Below are 22518 nucleotides of genomic sequence, written 5' to 3' on the forward strand. Positions count from 1 at the left end.
GGAGTGCAGAGAAGGTTCACCATACTGATTCCTGGGATGTCAGGACTTTCATATGAGGAAAGACTGGATAGACTTGGCTTGTACTTGCTAGAATTTAGGAGATTGAGGGGGGATCTTATGGAAACTTACAAAATTCTTAAGGGGTTGGACAGGCTAGATGCAGGAAGATTGTTCCCAATGTTGGGAAAGTCCAGGACAAGGGGTCACAGCTTAAGGATAGAGGGGAAATCCTTTAGGACCGAGATGAGAAAAACATTTTTCACACAGAGAGTGGTGAATCTCTGGAACTCTCTGCCACAGAAGGTAGTTGAGGCCAGTTCATTGGCTATTTTTAAGAGGGAGTTAGATGTGGCACTTGTGGCTAAAGGGATCAGGGGGTATGGAGAGAAGGCAGGTACAGGATACTGAGTTGGATGATCAGCCATGATCATATTGAATGGCGGTGCAGGCTCGAAGGGCCGAATAGCCTACTCCTGCACCTATGTTCTATGTTTCTATGTTTAACCTTTGTTAGACCGAAGATGGACACAAAGTGCTGGAGTAACGCAATGGGTCAGGCAGCATCGCTGGAGAAAAAGGGTGGGTGACATTTTGGGTCGGGACCTCTTGTTAGACTACCCTCTCAAAATATTATTTTTTCCAATAGTTTGCTCATGCCTGTTTTTTGTTCTGCCATTTTCAGATGATTTCTCATTATCAAAGCAGAAATATGATATTTTTATCTATGCTGAATAATAACAACTGACATCATAATTTTCAGACTAATGGGAAACAGCAGGAGGCTCAATAAGCAAATGTCTGTTTTGCCACGAAACTGTTATTCTGAAGAGTTTGAAGAAGGGTCTCGACCCGAAACGTCACCCATTTCTTCTCTCCAGAGATGCTGCCTGTCCTGCTGAGTTACTCCAGCATTTTTGTGTCTATCTTTGGTTTAAGTCAGCTTGTGCAGTTCCTTCATACACATCTATTATTCTACATTCAGATTAATCCCCTCACTTTCCAGAAATGCACGCCTGGATTCCTTTCATAATCCCAACTTTCAATTTTTTTTTTTTTTTTTTTGATTTCTGCCCTCTGAACCTCCTTCCACTTTCGTGAGGAATTTACTTGTACAGTTAATGAATGCCGTGCATTTATCAAAAGATCAAGTGCAGCGCAGATGATTTGACATTCGGCACAGATGAAATCTCTTTAAAACACTTGCAATCCAAGTTCGTAGCTGCTATTAAGATGTCAATATGGGATGTTTGAATCTTAATATTCTCAGCCCTATTCTACTTTTTTTTCCCATTTCATTATAGTGGTTCTCTTAGAGGGAGTGTAAAGTAGTTGAACTGAATGAAACTGCATTTATAAATGATCGTGTCAACCTGAGGCAATCAGAAATATTTTACATAGTTGGGAGGTATCGTCAGTGAGTTGGAAAGACACCGGTAATCCTGATTTATTTCACTATCGTTTTTTTGAGATGTGTAGGGCAGCACAATGGTAGCCTGTAAAGCTGCTGCTGCCTCACAGCGCTGGAGACTCAGGTGGAGGCCGGCAACAGATGACCAAGGAAGGGTGGAGCCCACAATGGTCCATTGTTGGCTGGGGAAGAGATGGTGACGAAGGGATACAAGGATGCGAACAGTGGAGTGTTAATCATTTCTAAACATTTATTTGACTCTGTCAACAATCAGGGGATATTCCATCACCACAGCCTGGTGTCTCTAATGAATCTCTGAACTAACACGTACTTGCTGCTTTTTTCCTCAGTTGAGATTACTGAATCGACAATAGACAATAGACAATAGGTGCAGGAGTAGGCCATTCAGCCCTATGAGTCAGCACCGCCATTCACTATGATCATGGCTGATCATCCACAATCAGTACCCCGTTCCTGCCTTCTTCCCATATCCCCTGACTCCGCTATCTTCACGAGCCCTATCTAACTCTCTCTTGAAAACATCCAGAGAATTGGCTTCCACTGCCTTCTGAGGCAGAGAATTCCACAGATTCACAACCCTCTGTGTGAAAACTGTTTCCTCTTCACCGTTCTAAATGGCTTACCCTTTATTCTTAAGCTGTGGCCCCTGGTTCTGGACTCCCCCAACATCGGGAACACGTTTCCTGCCTCTAGCATGTCCAAACACTTAATAATTTTACATTAAATGTTGTTGGTTTTACAAAAAAAAGATACAAAATGCCAGAGTAATTCAGTGGGTCAGGCAGCACCCCTGGAGAACATGGATAGGTGACATTAGACACAAAAAGCTGGAGTAACTCAGTGGATCAGGCAGCATCTCTGGAGATACTCCAGAGATACTGCCTGACCCACTGAGTTACTACAGCTTTTTGTTTCTATCTTTGGTGTAAACCAGCATCTGCAGTTCTTTCCCACACATGGATAGGTGACATATCAGGTTGAGACCCTTTGTCAGATCTGATTGTAGGGGTATGGGTAGAGGGGGGAGAAAGCTGGAGGAAAGGAGGGCAAAGCACAGCAGTTAATAGATGAATACAGGCGAGGGGGGTGGGCGGTTGGTAGGAAGATGGTTGAACAAAGGCCAGAGATTTGGTTTTGAGATATGGCGCGGAAACAGGCCCTTCGGCCCACCGAGTCACCGCCGACCAGCGATCCCCGCACATTAACACTACCCTACACACACTAGGGACAGTTTTTACATTTATACCAAGCCAATTAACCTACAAGCCTGTACGTTTTTGGCGTGTGGGAGGAAACCGAAGATCTTGGAGAAAACCCACGTGGGTCACGGGGAGAACGTACAAACTGCGTACAGACAGCGCCCGCAGTCAGGATTGAACCCTGGTCTCTGGTGCTGAAAACACTGTAAGGCAGCAACTCTACCACTGCGAAACAACAGAAGGTGTGATACAAAAAACTTTAAGAGTTGCACATTGTGAAGCCAGAGGAAGGAATGGAGGGGGAGGGGGAAATTAGATGGGAGTCCAGGTGGGGTTATCAAAGTTTACCTAAAATTGGAGAATTTAATATTCATACGGCTGGGTTATAAGCTGCCCAGGCAGAATATGAGGTGCTGTTCCTCCAATTTGACTGTGACCTCACTCTGACAATAGAGGAGGCCCAGGGCAGAAGGTTCAGTATGGGAATGGGGAGGGAAATAAAAATGGTTAGCAACCGGGAAATCCAGTAGGCCTTTAATGTTGAAGGCAGACACAAAATGCTGGGGTAACTCAGCGGGACAGGCAGCATCTCTGGTGAGAAGGAATGGCTGACGTTCCGGGTCGAGACCCTTCAGACTGAGAGTCAGGGGAGAGGGAGACTAGAGATATGGAAGGGCAAGGTGTGAAAATGACAGATTGATGATAATGAAGGAAAAGTAGAATGATCTCCTGACTCTCAGTCTGAAGAAGGGTCTCGACCCGTAACGTCACTCATTCCTTCTCTCCAGAGATGCTGCCTCTCCCACTGAGTTACTCCAACATTTTGTGTCTATTTTCAACATAAACAAGCATCCGCAGTTCCTTCCTAACATGAAGCCTTAAACATGTGGGAAGGAAGTGCAGATGCTGGTTTAAACTGAAGATAGACACAAAATGCTGGAGTAACTCAGTGGGTCTCAGTGGGAAACAGCGTGGAAACAGGTCCTTCAGCCCAACTTGCCCACTCCGGCCAACATGTCCCATCTACACTGGTCTCACCTGCCCGCATTTGGTCCATATCCCTCCAAATGTGGCCTATTCATGTAGCTGTCTAACTGTTTCATAAACATTGGGCGAGTCGCAGTTTCCACTACCTCCTCTGGCAGCTTGTTCCATACCTCCTCCACCCTTTGTGTGAAAAAGTTACCACTCAGATTCCCATTACATTTTTTCCCCTCCACCTTAAACCCGTGACCTCTGGTCCTCGATTCACCTACTCTGGGCAAGACACTCTGTGCATCTACCCAATGTATTCCTCTCATGATTATATACACCTCAATAAGATCACCCCTCGTCCTCCTGCGCTCCAAGGAATAGAGTCCCAGCCTACTCAACCTTTAGACTCAACAAGACGACTTTGGAGTTAGTATGACTTGGATGGGGTCTTGAGTTTGGCCATGCAAGCCAACTGCAGAGAATGGTGCATTTGCTTCCTCCTCACCACCTGAAGTGCCGATCACGGTGAACTGTTTTCAAGCACGACCAGCACTTAACATGGCAATCAGCCGTGAGAAAATAGCTGTCATGTCACCATGACGCTGACAACCCATCCAGTATCTAAATTAATAATGTTCCACACAGACGGGATCCATTCTGCTATCAAGCTTCACCTCTTATCAACGTACCTAGTCTTTGCAGCCCAATTGCTGTCTACATTGTCATAGCCTCTGTCAACTCTGACAAGCTTACAGCATGCCTTGAATAACAAGCTGCTGAGCCTGAATATAAAGGCTTCCATGAATTAGGTTTGTAGCTCCATGCTGCTCTCAACGCCAGTGAAGGTACACACTCACCGCGGGAGAAAAGACAATAGTTCAGTGTTTTCAAAAGCTTCAACATCTCCAAACTATCCATGGCCATTTGAGATCAATCGGTTGGTAACAATGAGACAACTGAAACAGGGCGGCACGGTGGCGCAGTGGTAGGGTTGCTGCCTTACAGCCCCAGAGACCCCGGTTCGATCCTGACTACGGGTGCTTGTCAGTACGAAGTTTGTACGTTCTCCCCGTGACCTGTGTGCGGGTTTTCTCCGAGATCTTTGGGTTTCCTCCCACACGCCAAAGACGTACCGGTTTGTAGGTTAATTGGCTTGGTATATGTAATATGTCCCAAGTGTGTGTAGAATAGTGTTATTGCGCGGGGATCGCTGGTCATTGCAGGCTCAGTGGGCCAAAGTCTTGCTTTGCTTCAGCACACAGAACATAGTAGGCATTTTCTACAAAACAGATCAGCGTGTCCATATACCATTATATAAATATATACACACTTGAACTTGAACAAAGGGCCTGTTTTGTCTGTGTCTCTAAACAAACTAAACTAAACAAACCTTCTCACAATCCACCCAGATTCCACAACACGCTCATGGGTTTTAGAGTTTTAGAGATACAACATGGAAACAGGCCCTTTGACCCACGGAATCCATGCTGACCATCAAATATCCTTCACCCAGGTTCTATATGTTTATCTCACTTTCTCATCCACTTCCTACATTTTGGGGCAAATGTTTTCAGAGACCAATTAACCTACAAATTCACACGTCTTTGGTATGTGGGAGGAAACCGGAGCACACGGAAGCCCGCATGGTCACAGGGAGAACATGCAAACTCCACACAGACAGCACCTGAGGTCGGGATTGAACCCGGATCTCTGACATTGTGAGGCAGCAGCCCTACTTTAGACTTTAGAGATACAGCGTGGACACAAGCCCTATGGTCCACCATGTCCACGCCGACCAGTGATCACCCAACACTTTAACACTATCCCACACACGTGGGACAATTTACAATTTTACCAACGCCAAATAACCTACAAACCTATACGTCTTTAGGAGTGTTGGAGGAAACCGGAGCACCTGGAGAAAACCCACACAGTCACAGGGAGAACGTGCAAACTCCCCACAGACAGCACCCGAGGTCAGGATTGAACCTGGATATCTCTGGCGCTGTGAGGCAGCAACTCTACCCACTGCACTACTGTGCTACCCATCTAAAAATCAGAAAATATTATCTTTCAAAGCAAATGCTCTGTGGATTAGGTAATGCAGTGTGGTATAACATTAAAATAACACGGACAGCTACATGGATAGGAAATGTTTGGAAGGATAAGGGGCATGCTATCTCAGTTGAGCAAATTAGTCAGAATGGACAGGTTGGTCTGCTTCCATGCTGTACAGCTCTGGGACTCTAACTGGGCAGAGTAACAGTTTCATTGTTCTCAACGCTTGACCTAAGTGCCATTGATTAAGGAAGAGTATAAATCAATGCACTGAATACATCTGTATTATTGCCTGAGAACACCATCTTGGCCGGTATAACACACTTGGCGGGGGAGAAAACAAACGTTTTAACACAATATCAAAAATCATAAACATCCAGGTGGTTTAAACCGAAGATAAACACAAAATGCTGGAGTAATTCAGCAGGAAAGGCAGCGTCTCTGGAGAGAGACAAATTCTTGATTAGAACGGGTGTCAAGGGTTATGGGGAGAAGGCAGGAAAATGGGATTAGGAGGCAGAGATCAGCCATGATTGAATGGTGGAGTGGACTCAATGGGCCGAATGGCCTAATTCTACTCCTATAATGCGTACTTGTGCATGATTATGAAGAAGTGTCTCGACCCAAAACGTCACCCATTCCTTCTCTCCAGAGATGCTGCCTGTCCCGCCGAGCTGCTCCAGCTTTTTGTGTCTATTTCAGCCTGTGTACATCCTACTTATGTAATTGTTGACTGACAATGGGCCTATTTAGCGATGACACATTCTGAAATGCGTGCTGGGTTTTCACAGGATCTCTTACCAATCGGGACATTTGAGAATATTCATTTGCTTCACAATCTCCATGACGTGTGAACAACCATTTCTGGATCAAAAAATTAAACATGCATTCATCGGAACAATCATACAGGAATCCAGAAGTATTTAGACTAGATATCCAAAATGTACTCAAGATACTTTAGTACGCGGTGGCGCAGCGGTAGAGTTGCTGTCTTACAGCTATTGCAGCACCGGAGACCCGGGTTCGATCCTGACTTCGGACGCTGTCTGTACGGAGTTTGTACGTTCTCCCCGTGACCTGTGTTGGTTTTCTCCGAGATCTTCGGTTTCCTCCCACACTCCAAAGACGTGCAGGTTTGTAGGTTAATTGACTTGGTGTATGTGTAAATCAGGGGTGGAAATCGCTTTTAAAACATGGGGGGGTGGGTGGGGGCCACAATGAGGCCTGACATCTAGGACAGGGGTCGGCAACCTGCAGCCCACGGGCCAAATCCGTCCCGGCCCAGGTCCTGGGCGTTACTGCAAGTCCCAGGGCATGCAGGCGACCTGGGAACTGCAGCTAGTCCTGGGCTGCTAGATTCTAGGAGCTGGCGGCCTCCAACTGGAATGGATATTGAGGGCTCCCATCGCAGAGCCTGTGGACTTACCTTCACGGAGCTGGCTGACTTCGGAGGCTGTGGTGGCGTTGCAGCTGAGGCCCGACTTCGAAGGCTTCGGTTTTGCTGCAACATGTTTCCTAAAACATGGGGGTGTATTGCCCCCCACCTCTGGGAAAATGGGGGGACAGGTGCCCCCCGCACCCCCCCCCCCAGCTGTAAATTGTCCCTAAGTACTGTAGGATAGTGTTAATGTGCAGGTATCGCTGATTGGTGCAGAATTGATAGGCTGAAGGACCTGTTTCCATGCTGTATCTTTAAACTAAAATAAATACTGTATAGTTAAGATAGACACAAAATGCTGGAATAACTCAGCGGGACAAGCAGCATTTTTCCGGAGAAAAAAAGATAGATGAAAAGATAGGTGACGTTTCGAGTCGAGACCCCCTTCAGATTGGTCTTTGGCCAAATAAGTCCCTGCTAACCAACAATCATCAGTACACTAGTTCCATGTAATCGCAGTTTAGCATCTTACCCACTGGGGGCAATTTACAGGAGCCAATTAACCTACAAAACTGCAAGTCTTTGGAATGTGAGAGGAAACCAGAGCACCTGGAGTAAAACCCACTGGATCACAGGGAGAATGTACAAACGCTGCACAGGCAGGACCCGCAGTCTGGATTGAATACAAGAAGAGTTTGGGCAGATTTGGATTGTTCACTCTGGAATGCCGGAGATTGTGGGGAGACCTGGCAGAGACCTGTGTGAAACATTATGAGAGGCATAGATAGGGTAGGGTTCAGAACCTTTTGCCCAGGACGGAAAAATCAAACACTAGAGGGCGTAGCTTTAAGGTGAGAAGAGAAAGTTTAAAGTTTAAAGACCAAAATAGGGACAAATGTTTTGGGTGGCGAGTGCCTGGAATGCGTTACTGGGGGTGATGGTTGAGGCAGATACATTTAATTGACATTTAAGAGTCCTTTGAATAGGCTTATGGATATGCAGGGAATAGATGAATATGGAATATGCGCAGATAGATAAGAGCTGGTCTTCACATCAAACTCAGACCACACATTATGGGCCGAATGGTCTGTTCTTGTGCTGTACTGTTCTCTGGCCTATGAGGAAATTATCATAATATGCATAATATTAGTTATTTTCGGATGCGGATAATTTGTTAAGTTTTCATTTTTTTTCTTCAATGCCACAAAATCTCACTTGGGGTCTCATTAATTCTGCCAAAGGCTTCCAAATTACCTAAAGGCATAACTGCTTCCCAAATACCTGAAATTCACAGCCGTTTGCGTACAAATGCATTTGATTACGCCTGTGGTGCCACCAACAAAGACACATTGGATCATCAACAGTATTAAGTTGTACGCGCACAAATATCCTGAAGTTGCTGTCAGCTTCGTTGAGTAATGATGGCAATCACCGATAGTATTGCTGTTTAAGAAGGATTTTATGTGGCGGCTGGTAGGGTGGAAGGTGAGGACAAGGGGGACTCTGCCCTTGTTACGAGTCGGGGGATGGGGAGTGAGTATAGCTGTTATTATTACCACTGTAATTCAACATGTATTATCAATGTAATGGCAAATTTAATGCATGCATTAAATGTAATGCATTTCGTTGTCTCTGTACTGTACACTGACAATGACAATTAAAATTGAATCTGAATCTGAATCTGAAATTTCTTGTAAGCAATAGTCCAGATATTCAAAATTATTAATTGACATGACACATATTGATACTGCTCTTCCTTTAAAGCATACATTATGCAAATTCAAAATCAGTTTGCAATCCATTTTGAACATATTCTCGCGCCTCCTCTCTTCCCATCCGGCATAAGGTGCAGAAGTGTGAAAACGGACACCTCCAGGCTCAGGGACAGTTTCCTCCCAGCTGTTATCAGGCAACTGAATCATCCTACAACAACCAGAGAGCAGTCCTGAACTACCATCCACCTTATTGGTGACCCTCGGACTATCCTTGATTGGACTTTGCTGGCTTTACCTTGCACTAAACTCTATTCCCATATCATGTATCTATACACTGTAAATGGCTCGATTTTAACATGTATCGTCTTTCCGCTGACTGGAAAGCATGCACGCAACAAAAGCTTTTCCCTGTACCTCGGTACACGTGACAATAAACAAAACAAAACTACAAACTGTCGTCTAAAAACTAGGACAACTTCTACACTTACAAATGCTTGAGAGACCATGGCTGGCAATTAGAAAGAACACACTGGGACAGATTGGATGATTTGCTACCACTGGCCAATTTGCAAGATCTGAGCTGTATTTCTGTAGAATCCATTTCTGCTTTATTACTGTCAGCATATTAATAGTTTTGTCGAAAAACCACATTTTAAAAAGAACTAGGCTAATTTATAAATTGGAGCTGCATTTCGGCCCAATCTAATTGAAATGCAAAGGACATATTAAAAGAAGCAAATTTGAGAGTAGAATTCCTTTAAACTGCGGATTATCAAGTTGTCTGCCAGAGAGACTGGCGAGAGAAATTAGGTTAATTTTCAACCTGTCCCATTCAATGGAACATGTTCAGTTTGCTCATTTTCATTCTGACAGCTTGTTTTAAGTCGGGTGCTTTACATTTCCAGATATGCATTGAATATTTAATGCACACACACACAAAAAAACATGGCCATACCTTGCCTCGATTCTTCAACTGTTTGCATAATATCTTTCTTATGACAGTTGTAATTCATCCGCAACTCATTACTGTATTCGTGGAGCGTTTCCCTGGAGTCCAGAGATTTGTGGGTGCTCTGGCCATCGTCGCTCTCGTCTGATGAACTTGTGTACGCTAGTTCCATCTCGCACCGAACTTTGGGCAGCGGCTGGTAAGGTTTACAATCCATCTGATCCATTCCGCGTGTCGATGGCACATGGACATTAAACCCGGGAGGCCAAAATCCTTAATCGACAAAGACCTGTGTAGACGAAGGCAAAAGTACGTAAATATATCATTTTCCCCGCACCTGTATTTAAAAAAAATAAATACAGGCGGATCGGAACACAAAAAGAGAAGCATCTTAACGTTATCTCACGATGGTTAGTTTATCCTATCTACATAGTTACTGTTAAAACTGTAATAAATCACAGAAATAGACAGCAACAGAAAGAACCTTCAGCCCTAAATGCTTAAACGGGTTCTGTGAAAGACCTGGTCACTTTGTTCCTTTTTCAGCCTCCTGGCAAAATTCACATAGTGGTTATTTTTCAAATATTTATCCCTTTCGTCCTTAAAAGCTATTTTTGACCCAAGTGGGAAATTCACGACTTAACAACAGCCTGTGAAAAAACATCTCTTCGCATCTCCCTCTGTTCTGCTGCTGATGATCTGAACTTTACAGCTTGTTATTATGAGCCCACCGGTGAGAGATATTATTTCCTGGTGTCACAGTCATAGAGTCATACAGTGTAGAAACAGGCCCTTCGGCCCAACTTGCCCACACCGGCCAACATGTCCCAGCTACACCAGCCCCACCAGCCTGCATTTTGCCCATATCCCTCCAAACCTGTCCCTATCCATGTACCTGTCTAACTGTTTCTTAAGCGTTGGGCTAGTCCCTGGCTCAACTACCTCCTCTGGCAGTTTGTTCCATACACCCACCACCCTTTGTGTGAAAAAGTCACGCCTCAGATTCATAATAAATCTTTTCCCCTTCACCTTGAAACTATCTCCTCTGGCAACGAAGAATGATCTGTTCTCATGTGGTGTGTCATGACTCATAATTCTAAACTCCCTTTTCATATAGAAACATTGAAAATAGGTGCAGGAGTAGGCCTTTCGGCCCTTCGAGCCTGCACTGCCATTCAATATGATCGTGGCTGATCATCCAACTCAGTATCCTGTACCTGCCTTCTCTCCATACCCCCTGATCCCTTTAGCCACAAGAGCCACATCTAACTCCCTCTTAAATATAGCCAATGAACTGGCCTCAACTACCTTCTGTGGCAGAGAATCCCAGAGATTCACCACTCTCTGTGTGAAAAATGTTTTTCTCATCTCGGTCCTAAAAGATTTCCCCCTTATCCTTAAACTGTGACCCCTTGTTCTGGACTTCCCCAACATCGGGAACAATCTTCCTGCATCTAACCTGTCCAACCCATTAAGAATTTTGTAAGTTTCTATAAGATCCCCCCTCAATCTTCCAAATTCTAGCGAGTACAAGCCGAGTCTATCCAGTCTTTCTTCATATGAAAGTCCTGACATCCCAGGAATCAGTCTGGTGAACCTTCTCTGTACTCCATCCATATCTTCTCTTCACCCTCAATTGTAATGAACTGAGGCTCAGGTTTTCTCCACTTATATCTAGGATTTCTAGAGGCGAGTTAACCTACAAATCCATACGTCTTTGGGATGTGGGGGGATACTGAAGCACCCGGAGGAAACTCACAGGGTCACAGGGAGAACGTGCAAACTCCACACAGACAGCACCCGAGGTCAGGTCTCTAACATTGTGACTCAGCAGCTCTACTCTAGAATTTAGAGATACAGGGTGGAAACTGACCTTTCGGCCCACTGAGTGACGACCAGCCAGCGATCAACCTGTAGACTAACACTATCTTCCACACTAGGGACAATGTACAATTTTTAGAGCAGCCAAATTAACCTACAAACATGTACGTCTTTGGAGTGTGGTAGGAAGGCGGAGCACAAGGAGAAAATCCACGAGGTCACAGGGAGAGTGTGCAGACTCCATACAGACAGCACACGGAGTCAGGATCAATAGGCAATAGATAATAGGTGCAGGAGTAGGTCATTCGGCTTTCGAGACAGCACCGCCATTCAATGTGATCATGGCTGATCGTCCCTAATCAGTACCCCGTTCCTGCCTTCTCCCCATATCCACTGACTCCGCTATCTTTAAGAGCCCTATCAAGCTCTCTCTTGAAAGTATCCAGAGAACCGGCCTCCACCGTCCTCTGAGGCAGAGAATTCCACAGACTCACAACTCTCTGTGAGGAAAAGTGTTTCCTCGTCTCCGATCGAACCTGGGTCTCTAACACTGTAAAGCATCAAGTCTACCGTTGTGCCCTGTTGTCAGATAAATCTTTGAATAGAGAGTGAAGATAATTTGAAAGGGATTTCAAGAGTGGGCTGAGTTTAATTTAGCGCGGAAGAGCCATTTACTGTCAGAGAGCGGTGCTGAACTACTATCTACCTCTATGGTGACCCTCGGACTATTCTTGATCAGACTTTGGGTTCAAGAAGGAACTGCAGATGCTGGAAAATCGAAGGTACACAAAATTGCTGGGGAAACTCAGCGGGTGCAGCAGCATCTATGGAGCGAAGGAAATAGACGACGTTTCGGGCCGAAACCCTTCTTCAGACTGATGGGGGGTGGGGGGGGGGAGAAGGAAGGAAAAGGGGAGGAGGAGGAGCCCGAGGGCGGGCGGATAGGAGGGTGGGAGGAGACAGCTCAAGGGTTAAGGAAGGGGAGGAGACAGTAAGGGCTAGCAAAATTGGGAGAATTCAATGTTAATGCCATCCGGACGCAAGGTCCCCAGGCGGAATATGAGGTGCTGTTCCTCCAATTTCCGCTGTTGCTCACTCTGGCAATGGAGGAGACCCAGGCCACAGAGGTCGGATTGGGAATGGGAGGGGGAGTTGAAGTGCTGAGCCACCGGGAGGTCAGGTTGGTTATTGCGGACAGAGCGGAGGTGTTCGGCGAAACGATCGCCCAACCTACGCTTAGTCTCCCCGATGTAAATCAGCTGACACCTAGAGCAGAGGATGCAGTAGATGAGGTTGGAGGAGATGCAGGTGAACCTTTGTTGCACCTGGAACGATTGCTTGGGTCCTTGAATGGAGTCGAGGGGGGAGGTGAAGGGGCAGGTGTTGCATTTCTTGCGGTTGCAACGGAAAGTACCCGGGGAGGGGGTGGTGCGGGAGGGAAGGGAAGAATTGACAATTGACAAGAATTGATCAGACTTTGCTGGCTTTACCTTGCACTAAACGTTATTCCCTTATCATGTGTCTATACACTGTAAATGGCTCGATTGTAATCATGTATTGTCTTTCCGCTGACTGGATAGCAGACAACAAAAGCTTCTCACTGTACCAGGGAGCAGATGACAATAAACTAAACTAAACTACAAACTGTAGTCTAAAATACTAATTTTACAAGTGCTTGAGAGACTGCAGCTGACAATTAGAAAGAACACACTACACAGATTTCATGATCTGTAACCACTGGCTAATTTGCAAGATTTGAAGAGATCTTTGGAATACATTTCTGCTTTATTACCATCAGCATATTAATAATTTAGTTGAAAACCACATTTAAAAAGACTAAATGTTATTCCCGTATTATGTATCTAAACACTGTAAATGGCTTGATGGTAATCATGTACTGTTACTCTGCTGACTGGCTAGCACGCTCTGGCAGCTTAGTCCATGTACCCACCACTCTTTGTGTAAAAGAAGTTGCCCCAGAGGTACCTATTAAATCTTCCCCCCCACCCCCCACCTTAAAGCTCTGTCCTATTTGCATCATACATGCAACTTGACATTTATTTCCTTAAACCTATGTCCTCTGCTTCTTGACTTCCCTACTCTGTGTAAAAGACTCTGTGCATTTACCCCATCTCTTCCTCCCATGATCTTATATGCCTCAATAACATCACCCCTCATCGTTCTGCTCTCCAAGGAATAAAGTCCCAGCCTGCTCAACCTTTCGTTCAGTCAGAGGGTGGTGAATCTGTGGAATTCTTTGCCACGGAAAGCTGTGGAGGCAGATAGTCGATAGATTCAAGGCAGAGATAGACAGATTATTGATTAGTACGGGTTTCAGGGGTTATGGGGAGAAGGCTGGAGAATGGGGTTGAGCCCCTGTCCCACTTTCACAACCTACACAAACGTCATTTCGTTTGGACCTCAAGGGGTCCAAATGACAAATAAATTGGCGACCACTGCTGAGTTTGCCCTTGACTCATACTCGCAGCATGGTCGCCACGAGGTCGTAGGAGGTCTTCGTAACTCTTCCTCATGCTCGTGAGTGGTCTCCGCGTACTCGTGGCCTCAAGTAGGATGCGGCGTTTTTTCCAGCCTGATAAAAAAATGTCCACGAGGGAAAAAAGGTTGGCATGGAAAAAATTGATCGTAGGTACTTTTTACTCATAGGTAGGTCGTAGGTAGGTCGTGGTAGGTCGTGGTAGGTCGTGATGTTAGTCGTAGGTAGTCGTTGATATTCGTGGGTATTTGTAGGCAGTCTTAGATCGGTAACTGGTCCGAGAAAAAAATGCAAACATGACAATATTATATCATGACCTTGCACCACCCGGCGTGGCTTTAATGGCCGCGGGACAATCGTCATCGCCAGCCGGGGGCTTTGACTTTGACTCTGACATCAGGGGGGGGGGAGAGTGCAGTGGAGAGATAAGTTTTTTTGGCCTTCCATCACAGCGATGTGATGGATGTTTATGTAAATTATGTTGTGTCTTGGGTCTATTTGTTTGTAATGTATGGCTGCAGAAACGGCATTTCGTTTGGACCTCAAGGGGTCCAAATGACAAATAAATTGAATCTTGAATCTTGATCATGTGATCATTTTCCACTCGTAGCTAGTCGTAGTTGGTCTTAGGTGTGGAAGACTGAGGTCGAGGAGGTCATAGGTCGTAGACATAGTCGTATGAGGTCGTAGACATAGTTGTAGGAGGTCGTAAGAGGTCTTTTACTTTGGCGAGTCAACACGGCCTTGACATTTTTTTCAACTCGTCCAGGGTCTTCTAAACTCGTGGATTAGGCCGTCCAAGCTGGACAGGCCCTTTGGGAGGGAGAGATAGATCAACCATGATTGAATGGCGGAATAGACTTGATGGGCCAAACGACCTAATTCTACTCCCATCACTTATGATCTTATGATCGTAGCTTATCTAGCTTGCTTGTATTTAATCGGCATGTGCTTCCTTTTTGCTCAGTTCCTTTTTGATCAGGCAATCATTTATGTCCCAATAACTTGTAGCATTGATTTCTAAATCTCTATGCCTTAATATGCTCAGCAAGTCTTCAATTAAACACCTTTTAAAAATCTATATACGGAACTGTTATATTACCAGTATCAATATATAACTTTAAAAACTAATTTGGTTTATTGAACTCCAATTTGATGATTACTTTTGATAAGTTGGCAAATTTCTATGTGAAGATAAATTTGATTCTTATTGATCTGAGAAGTCAACTTTATTTCTCGTTCTACATATGCTTGCTGGCTCACAGTGTATCTGCAGTGCTTCCAATATTAATGTAATAACTCCACCATCTGCACTAGTTTACATGTAAATTTCCATCTGCATTTTGGTCTGTACAAGCTGCCAGATCTCTGCTCACTTGTTGTAGCTGAGGATGTCTTAGCTTTGGTGCCTTATGTCCAAGATCGTCTGTAAATAATGAAAAGCCTGGATAGAGTGGATGTGGAGAGGATGTTTCCACAAGTGGGAGAGTCTAGGACCAGAGGTCACAGCCTCAGAATACAAGGACTTTCCTTTAGAAAGGATGTAAGGAGGAGTTTCTTTACTTTACTTTAGAGATACAGTGTGGAAACAGGCCCTTCGTTCCACCGAGTCCATGCTGACCAGGGGAGATTTGATAAAAGTATATAAAACCACGAAAGGCAATCGACAGAGTCGACAAATCTTTTTATAATCTTTTTAACTGGTTTGCAATATCGAAGACTAGTGGGAATAATGAAAGGCCTAGATAGAGTGAATGTTTCCACTAGTGGGAGAGTCTAGGACCAGAGGCCTCAGAAAAAAACGGATGTAGCTTTAGAAAGGAGATGATGAGGAATTTCTTTATGAACTTATGAGAGGGACAAAGTTTAAAGGACATGTGTGGGGAATTGTTTTTACATTCGGAATGGTGGGTGACTGGAACACACAGTCAGGGGAGTCGGATACGAACAAGACTGACATTTAAGAGGCTTCAAGATAGACAAATGAATATGCAGAGAATGGAGGAATATGGAACACGTACGGGCAGAGATTAGTTGAACGTGGCATGGTACGGCATTAGTTTAACTTGGTCTCACGTTTGGCATGGTCAGTGTGGGCAGAATGGCCTGTTCCTGTGTTGTATTGTGTTCGATGCTCTATGTTCTCGTTTTTACAATACATTCAACTCAAGTGCCTTAAGTTCGCATACAGCTCCATTTTCTTTCAACAGAATCCGTCTACATCAGCCCTACAGGACCCTAGTCTTCAGCCACTGGATAAGAATCCAGCAATCACTTCGATTCACACTGATCACAGAACAAATATTTGACCTTTCTTAAAATGCCCCACTTATCACGAGTAATCTTTGAAAATTTGTTCCTCATTATTCGATCTGCCCTTTTTTTTCTCAATTTAACCTATTTGCCACGATTCAATCACGAACACTGTCTGATCTTTACAATAAAGAGGGAGTCTCTATTTGGCACAAAATACAATCCCAAATCATTTTTTAATTTTCTTCTGCACTGCATGGAGACATGGTTGGCCTTTACTGCTAAGGGTTTATTTATCTTGCAGCCAACGCTTGCTTTAACGACTGCCAGAGGAGGTAGTTGAGACTGGGACTCTCCCAGCGTTTAAGAACCAGTTAGACGGGTACATGGATTGAACTGGTTTGGAGAGATATGGGACAAACGTGGGCAGGTGGGACTAGTGTGGCTAGGACATGTTGGCCGATGTGGGCAAGTTGGGCTGATGGGCCTGTTTCTACCCTGTATGACTCTATAACTCGCCCATCCATTTATTAGTACAGAGAGTACGCTCAAACAATTAGCATGGAGGACAATTATCATGAGGAATGATTTGGAATATTACTTATATGGATCAGTGTAAAATAGTGCAAGGATTAATACATGTTACCATTATTTCAGAAGGTCAAGTTCCTTGGGAACTACTGGAGAAAAAGAATGGGTGACATTTTCAGTCGGGACCTTTCTTCAGTCTGTTGGGTCTGAAGAAGGGTCCTGACCCGAAACATCACCCGTCCTTTTTCTCTAGAGATGGTGCCTGATCCCGTTGAATTACTCACGCACTTTGTGATAATACTTTGGTATAAACCAGCATCTCCAGTTCTTTGTTACAAAATTATTCCAAGAGGAGTAAATTAGTTCAACCCTTCTTGTATTTGATCATTATTATTGTGCTATTATATTAAATTACATTATCGTGGTGTTGGTAGAATGGACCACTGGAGGCCCTCCCTACGGCCTGGGCCTCAATTAGATGAGGCTCCGCTCCAGATGGCTGGGCATAGGGATAGGATGTGGCCTGCAGTGGGGAGGACACCGGCAACATCACCTGGACAGGCCGACCTTGCAGCACCAACCCAGTGTTGCTGCAAGGATAACGGGCCTTTATGGCCAAGTTAAGACTCTACACTGGTAACTAAAGACTTGAAACGCACAAAATGGCAGCAGAAATGTGGCAACTATTGCGACTTCGGTGGGTTCAAGGGCCTGTTTCCGCGCTGTATCTCTGATGTCTGAAGCCTAAAATAAAGTCTAAATATATTCCAGGCTGATGGCGCAATGTAAGTACATCAAAGAGTTCAGCCTAACTCTTTTGAAGCAGTATAGTTAGCTTTGAGTACACTTTGAAAGCACATGGACATTAGGAATAGGAGTGGGAAGTAGGCCACTGGGTCCTTCAAGTCTGCTCCATCGCTCATTAAGATCACGCCTAATTGTCGATCTTGGTATCATTTGCCTGAATTATCTTTTGAGCTCCAGAAATCGGCCACGGGTAAACAAAAATGCTGGAGAAGCTCAGCGGGTGAGGCGACATCTATGGAGAGAAGGAATAGGTGGCATTTAGGATCGAAGAAGGGTCTCGACCCGAAATGTCGCCTATTCCTTCTCTCCATAGATGCTGCCTTACCCGCTGAGTTTCTCCAGCATTTTTGTCTACCTTCGATTTCTCCAGCATCTGCAGTTCTTTCTTAAACATAAATATGCCAGTCGCTGTTTTGAATAAACTCAATGACTAAGCATCCCAATCCTTCGGGATGGAGGATTCACCATCCTCAACATGAAGACGTTTCTCCTCATGGCAATCCTAAATGTTCTGACCCTTATCTGTGATGGTGACCCTCTAATGCAAGGCTTCTCAGTCAAGGGAAGTGATGAAGCCAAATAAAGTTACAAAAATAAGAAAAAATTAAAATAGGTTTCTGGGCTAGCTTACAGCTTATATTTAGTGTCAAATTAGGCTTGCCTCAGGTTGAAGTGTGTGGGATAATAAATACCATAACATTGTCTCCCAAGTGAGGAAGTGACGAGAGAGGAACCAGGGAAGTGGAAAGATAAGATGACTTAAAGCAAATGGCCTATGTTTATGAGGGACCAAGTGACAGAGAGGATGCAGCGAAAAAGCTAGGGTGATCTCTTTGGAGGTAAAATGACCTGAAGCAAATGGCCAATGTTTTCAGTATATCTTGTATCATGTAAACAAAAGGCCTTTGATGTGATGCATTCTGTGGAAACCTTTTCCTGTACCTCTGACCATGACTAATGTCTGTGGAATGTGCTAAGGGGACAAAAAAAACCCTATTTAAGGCAATGTAATTCTGTTGTTCAGGGGAGGGGACTGAGGGCAGTCAAGTGTCTACATTGGTCACTTAGCTGGAATACTCGCTCCCTTCCATCGGCCGATGTTACGTAAAGTTTTGAACTGGTCTACCAAACAGTTTGTGTGGTGTCTGTTTATTAAGAAGCGAACCTGGTTTAGTAGTTACAAAAGTAACTTTTTCAGAAGCATACTCCCTGCATCCAGCCTAGCAAGTCCTGTCAAAATGTTGTAAGCTTTGAAAATGTCCTCAGAATGCAAATATACTGTATGTCCTTACTGGTTACCACAAGATAGTTAATAATGTATACAGTCCTTCAAAGGACCACTTGTACAAGCCAAGTCCATTCATGAATATCCCCAGTGGGATTTTGGAAAAGATATGTGAGGAGGAACAAAAACAAAGGCAAAGTACAACGAATAATCCGAAAATGAAAAAGAAGATGAAAAGGATGGAAATGTATTCAGCAGGTCAGGCAGCATTGACAAAGAGAGTAAAATTGTGCTAACAATTCGTAAGGTTGATTTTTCATCAGAAGTAGGATTAACTGCACCTGACCCAGAGATATATAGGATGGAAACATGTCCTTTGGCCCAGCTTACCAAGTCCACGAACATGCTCCATTGATGCTAGTCTCACCTGCATGTGTTTGGCCCACAATCTTATAAAGCTATCCTATCCATGTACCTGTCCAAACTGTGTGATTGTACCTGCCCCAACCACCCACTCCTGCAGCTCGTTCCACACACACACACACACACACACACACACACACACACACACACACACGAACACACACAGTCTCACACAGACTCACACACACACACACACACACACACACACCAATGCACGGATACAGCGTGGAAACAGGCCCTTCGGCCCACCGAGTCTGTGCTGACCAGCGATCCCCGCACACTAACACCACCCCACACAGACTCGGGACAATTTACAATTTTTATCAAAGCCAATTAGCTCTCAAAGCTGTACGTCTTTGGAGCGTGGGGGGAAACCGGAGCACTTGGAGAAAACCCACCAAGGTCCCGGCGAGAATGTACAAACTCCATACAGACAACGCCCACAGTCAGGATCGAACCTGGTTCGCTGGCGCTGTACGGCAGAAACTCTAACCACTGCGCCACCGTGCCACCCTTATTCTTCCAGTGCATAACTCTGTTAAGTATTTGAGTATTTGGAGACTTCTATTAAAATATCAATGGAAACCAGTGGCAGAAATCTGTAGCAGTTCACATTTTTACGCAGTGTATTCCATAGTTAAAGATCTATGTGAAAAGCTTGCCAATCCATCTCAGGATGCTGCCCTCAGCGCAATGGATACGGTTCTTTGGATACAGAATTCAGTGACCTTTGAATGAGTTACCAAATACTTTCTTGTCCACAAAGGATTTTGTTTTTGTGACCTTTCCATCATATTGCTGACAGGAACAATCTTCTGCTCAGAACTTTGCACAATATTGCAAAGATTAAATGTCCAAACAATAGCTTGGGGGGCGGGGTGGGGGAGGAGAGGGGGGAACATAAATCGTGAAGTTCCTATTCTCTGGGTTATTTGGGCCAAGGAACACTGCACTACACTGCTGCCTGAGATGGCATTTAAAAGAAACCGAAGTGAGAAACCATTGACTTAAAATTACTTCCACATCCACTCCATCCCCTCTGACCAATGTAAAAAACAAAGAACTGCAGGTGCTGGTTAATAGGTTTAAGGTCGGCACGGTGGTGAAGTGGTAGTGCTGCTGATTTACAGCACCAGAGACCCAGGTTCGATCCTGACTACGAGTGCTGTCTGTGGGTTTTCTCCGGGTGCTCCGGGTTCCTCCCACATTCGAAAGATGTACATGTTTGTGGGCGAATTGGCTTGGTAAAATTTGGTAAATTGTCCCTAGCAAGTGCAGAATAGTGTTAGCATGCGGGGATCGCTGGTCGGCATGGAATCGATGGGCCGATGGGCCTGTTTCCGCAGTGTATCTCTAAACTAAACTCATACACAAAAGGACACAAAGTGCTGGAGTAACTCAGCAGGTCAGGCAACATAGGTAGGACAAAAGCAACCGCAGGTGCTGGTTTACACCAGAGATCGACACAAAGTGCTAGAGTAACTCAACGGGCCAGACAGCATCACTGGAGACCATAGATAGGTGATGATTCTGGTCGAGACCCTTCTGCAGACGGAAGAAGGGACGTTGGAATTAGGTTGGATTCAATTATTTAAGTAACTGACTGTGTCATATTTATGTACCAGCTCATGATAGCAATGTTGAACCAGATACGTTTAACCAGTGTGATTTGTATACAGTTCACTAAAGCAAGTATGGAACAAAACTTGGCAAAGAACACAAACCAACAAAAGTTAGGTTGGTCATGAATAAACATAATGAGCAATGTATATCAGCTGCCCGACACATTGGACGAACACAAAGTGCTGGAGTAACACAGCTGGCTAGGCAACATCCCTGGAGGATTCAGATAGGTGATGTTACGGGTCAGGACTCTTCTTCATACTGAACCATCCTACCAACAACTAGAGGAATGTCCTGAGCTACTATGCACCTCATTGGAGACCACGGTCTGTCTTTGATTTTTTATTAGACTTGCACTTAACGTTATTCATATTATTCCCTTTATCATGGATCTGTAACACTATGAATGGCTCGACTGTAATCATGTATTGTCTTTCCACTGACTTGTTAGCACACAACAAAGGTTTTTCGCTGCACCTTGGTACACGTGACAATAAACTAAACTCATTTGAAACTCAGACTCACATCGAGACATTGGAAAACAAGTTTTGACAAAGTAAAGCCACTGTCCCACTTTCACGACCTAATTGGCGACCTCTGCCGAGTTTGCCCTTGACTCATACTCGCAGCATGGTCGCCACGAGGTCGTAGGAGGTCTTCGTAACTCTTCCTCATGCTCGTGAGTGGTCTCCGCGTACTCGTGGCCTCAAGTAGGTCGCGGCGTTTTTTCCAGCCTGATAAAAAATGTCCACGAGTGAAAAAAAGGTCGGCATGGAAAAAATGGATACTTTTTACTCGTAGGTAGGTCGTAGGTAGGTCGTGATGGTAGTCGTAGGTCGGTAACTGGCCCGAGAAAAAAAATGCAAACATGACATAATTTTATCATGTGATCATTTTCCACTCGTAGCTAGTCGTAGTTGGTCTTAGGTGTGGAAGACTGAGGTCGAGGGACGTCGTAGGAGGTCGTAGACATAGTCGTAGGAGGTCTTTTACTTTGGCGAGTCAACACGACCTTGACATTTTTTTCAACTCGTCTAGGGTCTTCTAAACTCGTGGATTAGGCCGTCCAAGTGGGACAGGCCCTTAAGGCTCCAGGTGCCATGTGTATTTTATGAAGTTGCTTCATATATTACAGCCAAGTTGATCCCATGAACTTCACAAAACACCAAAAAACGTGGTGACAATTGTTAAGAATTAGTAAAAAAATATAGAATGATTCATGAGAAGAAGGTAAAAGATTTATTACTATTCTTAACATTGTTGCTGACAGTTCCAATATAATTAGTTAGCATTGACAGCACAGTGGCACAGCGGTAGAGTTGCTACCTTATGGCGCCAGAGACCTGGGTTCAATCCTGACTACGGGTGCTGTCTGTATGGAATTTGTACATTCTCCCTGTGACTGCGCGGGTTTCGCACGGGTGCTCCGGTTTCCTCCCACATTCCAAAACCGTGCAGGTTTGTATGTTAATTGGCTTCAGTAACATTGTAAATTGTCCCTAGTGTGCAGAATAGTGCTAGTGTATGGGGTGATCGCTGGTCGGCGTTGACTTGATGGGCCGAAGGGCCTGTTTACGCGTTGTATCTCTAAACTAAACTAGATACAGTAAATCAAGATTAATCAAGCTATCTTTG

At 44.6% G+C, this 22518-nt stretch overlaps 1 protein-coding gene across 2 annotated transcripts in view; it reads right to left on the minus strand.

The window, feature by feature from the left end:
• The window catches only part of tenm1 (teneurin transmembrane protein 1), a 1787780-nt gene that overhangs the window by 587683 nt on the left and 1177579 nt on the right, over positions 1-22518 (minus strand). For both annotated transcript variants that reach the window (XM_055643570.1, XM_055643571.1), the window contains one exon: positions 9710-9992. In XM_055643570.1, coding sequence (XP_055499545.1) covers positions 9710-9929 — 220 coding nt within the window. In that variant the 5' untranslated portion in view covers positions 9930-9992. The remainder of the gene's footprint in view (positions 1-9709; positions 9993-22518) is intronic.

Source organism: Leucoraja erinacea, chromosome 12 (genome assembly GCF_028641065.1).
Source record: "Leucoraja erinacea ecotype New England chromosome 12, Leri_hhj_1, whole genome shotgun sequence".
In the NCBI taxonomy this organism is placed as follows: Eukaryota; Metazoa; Chordata; class Chondrichthyes; order Rajiformes; family Rajidae; genus Leucoraja; species Leucoraja erinaceus.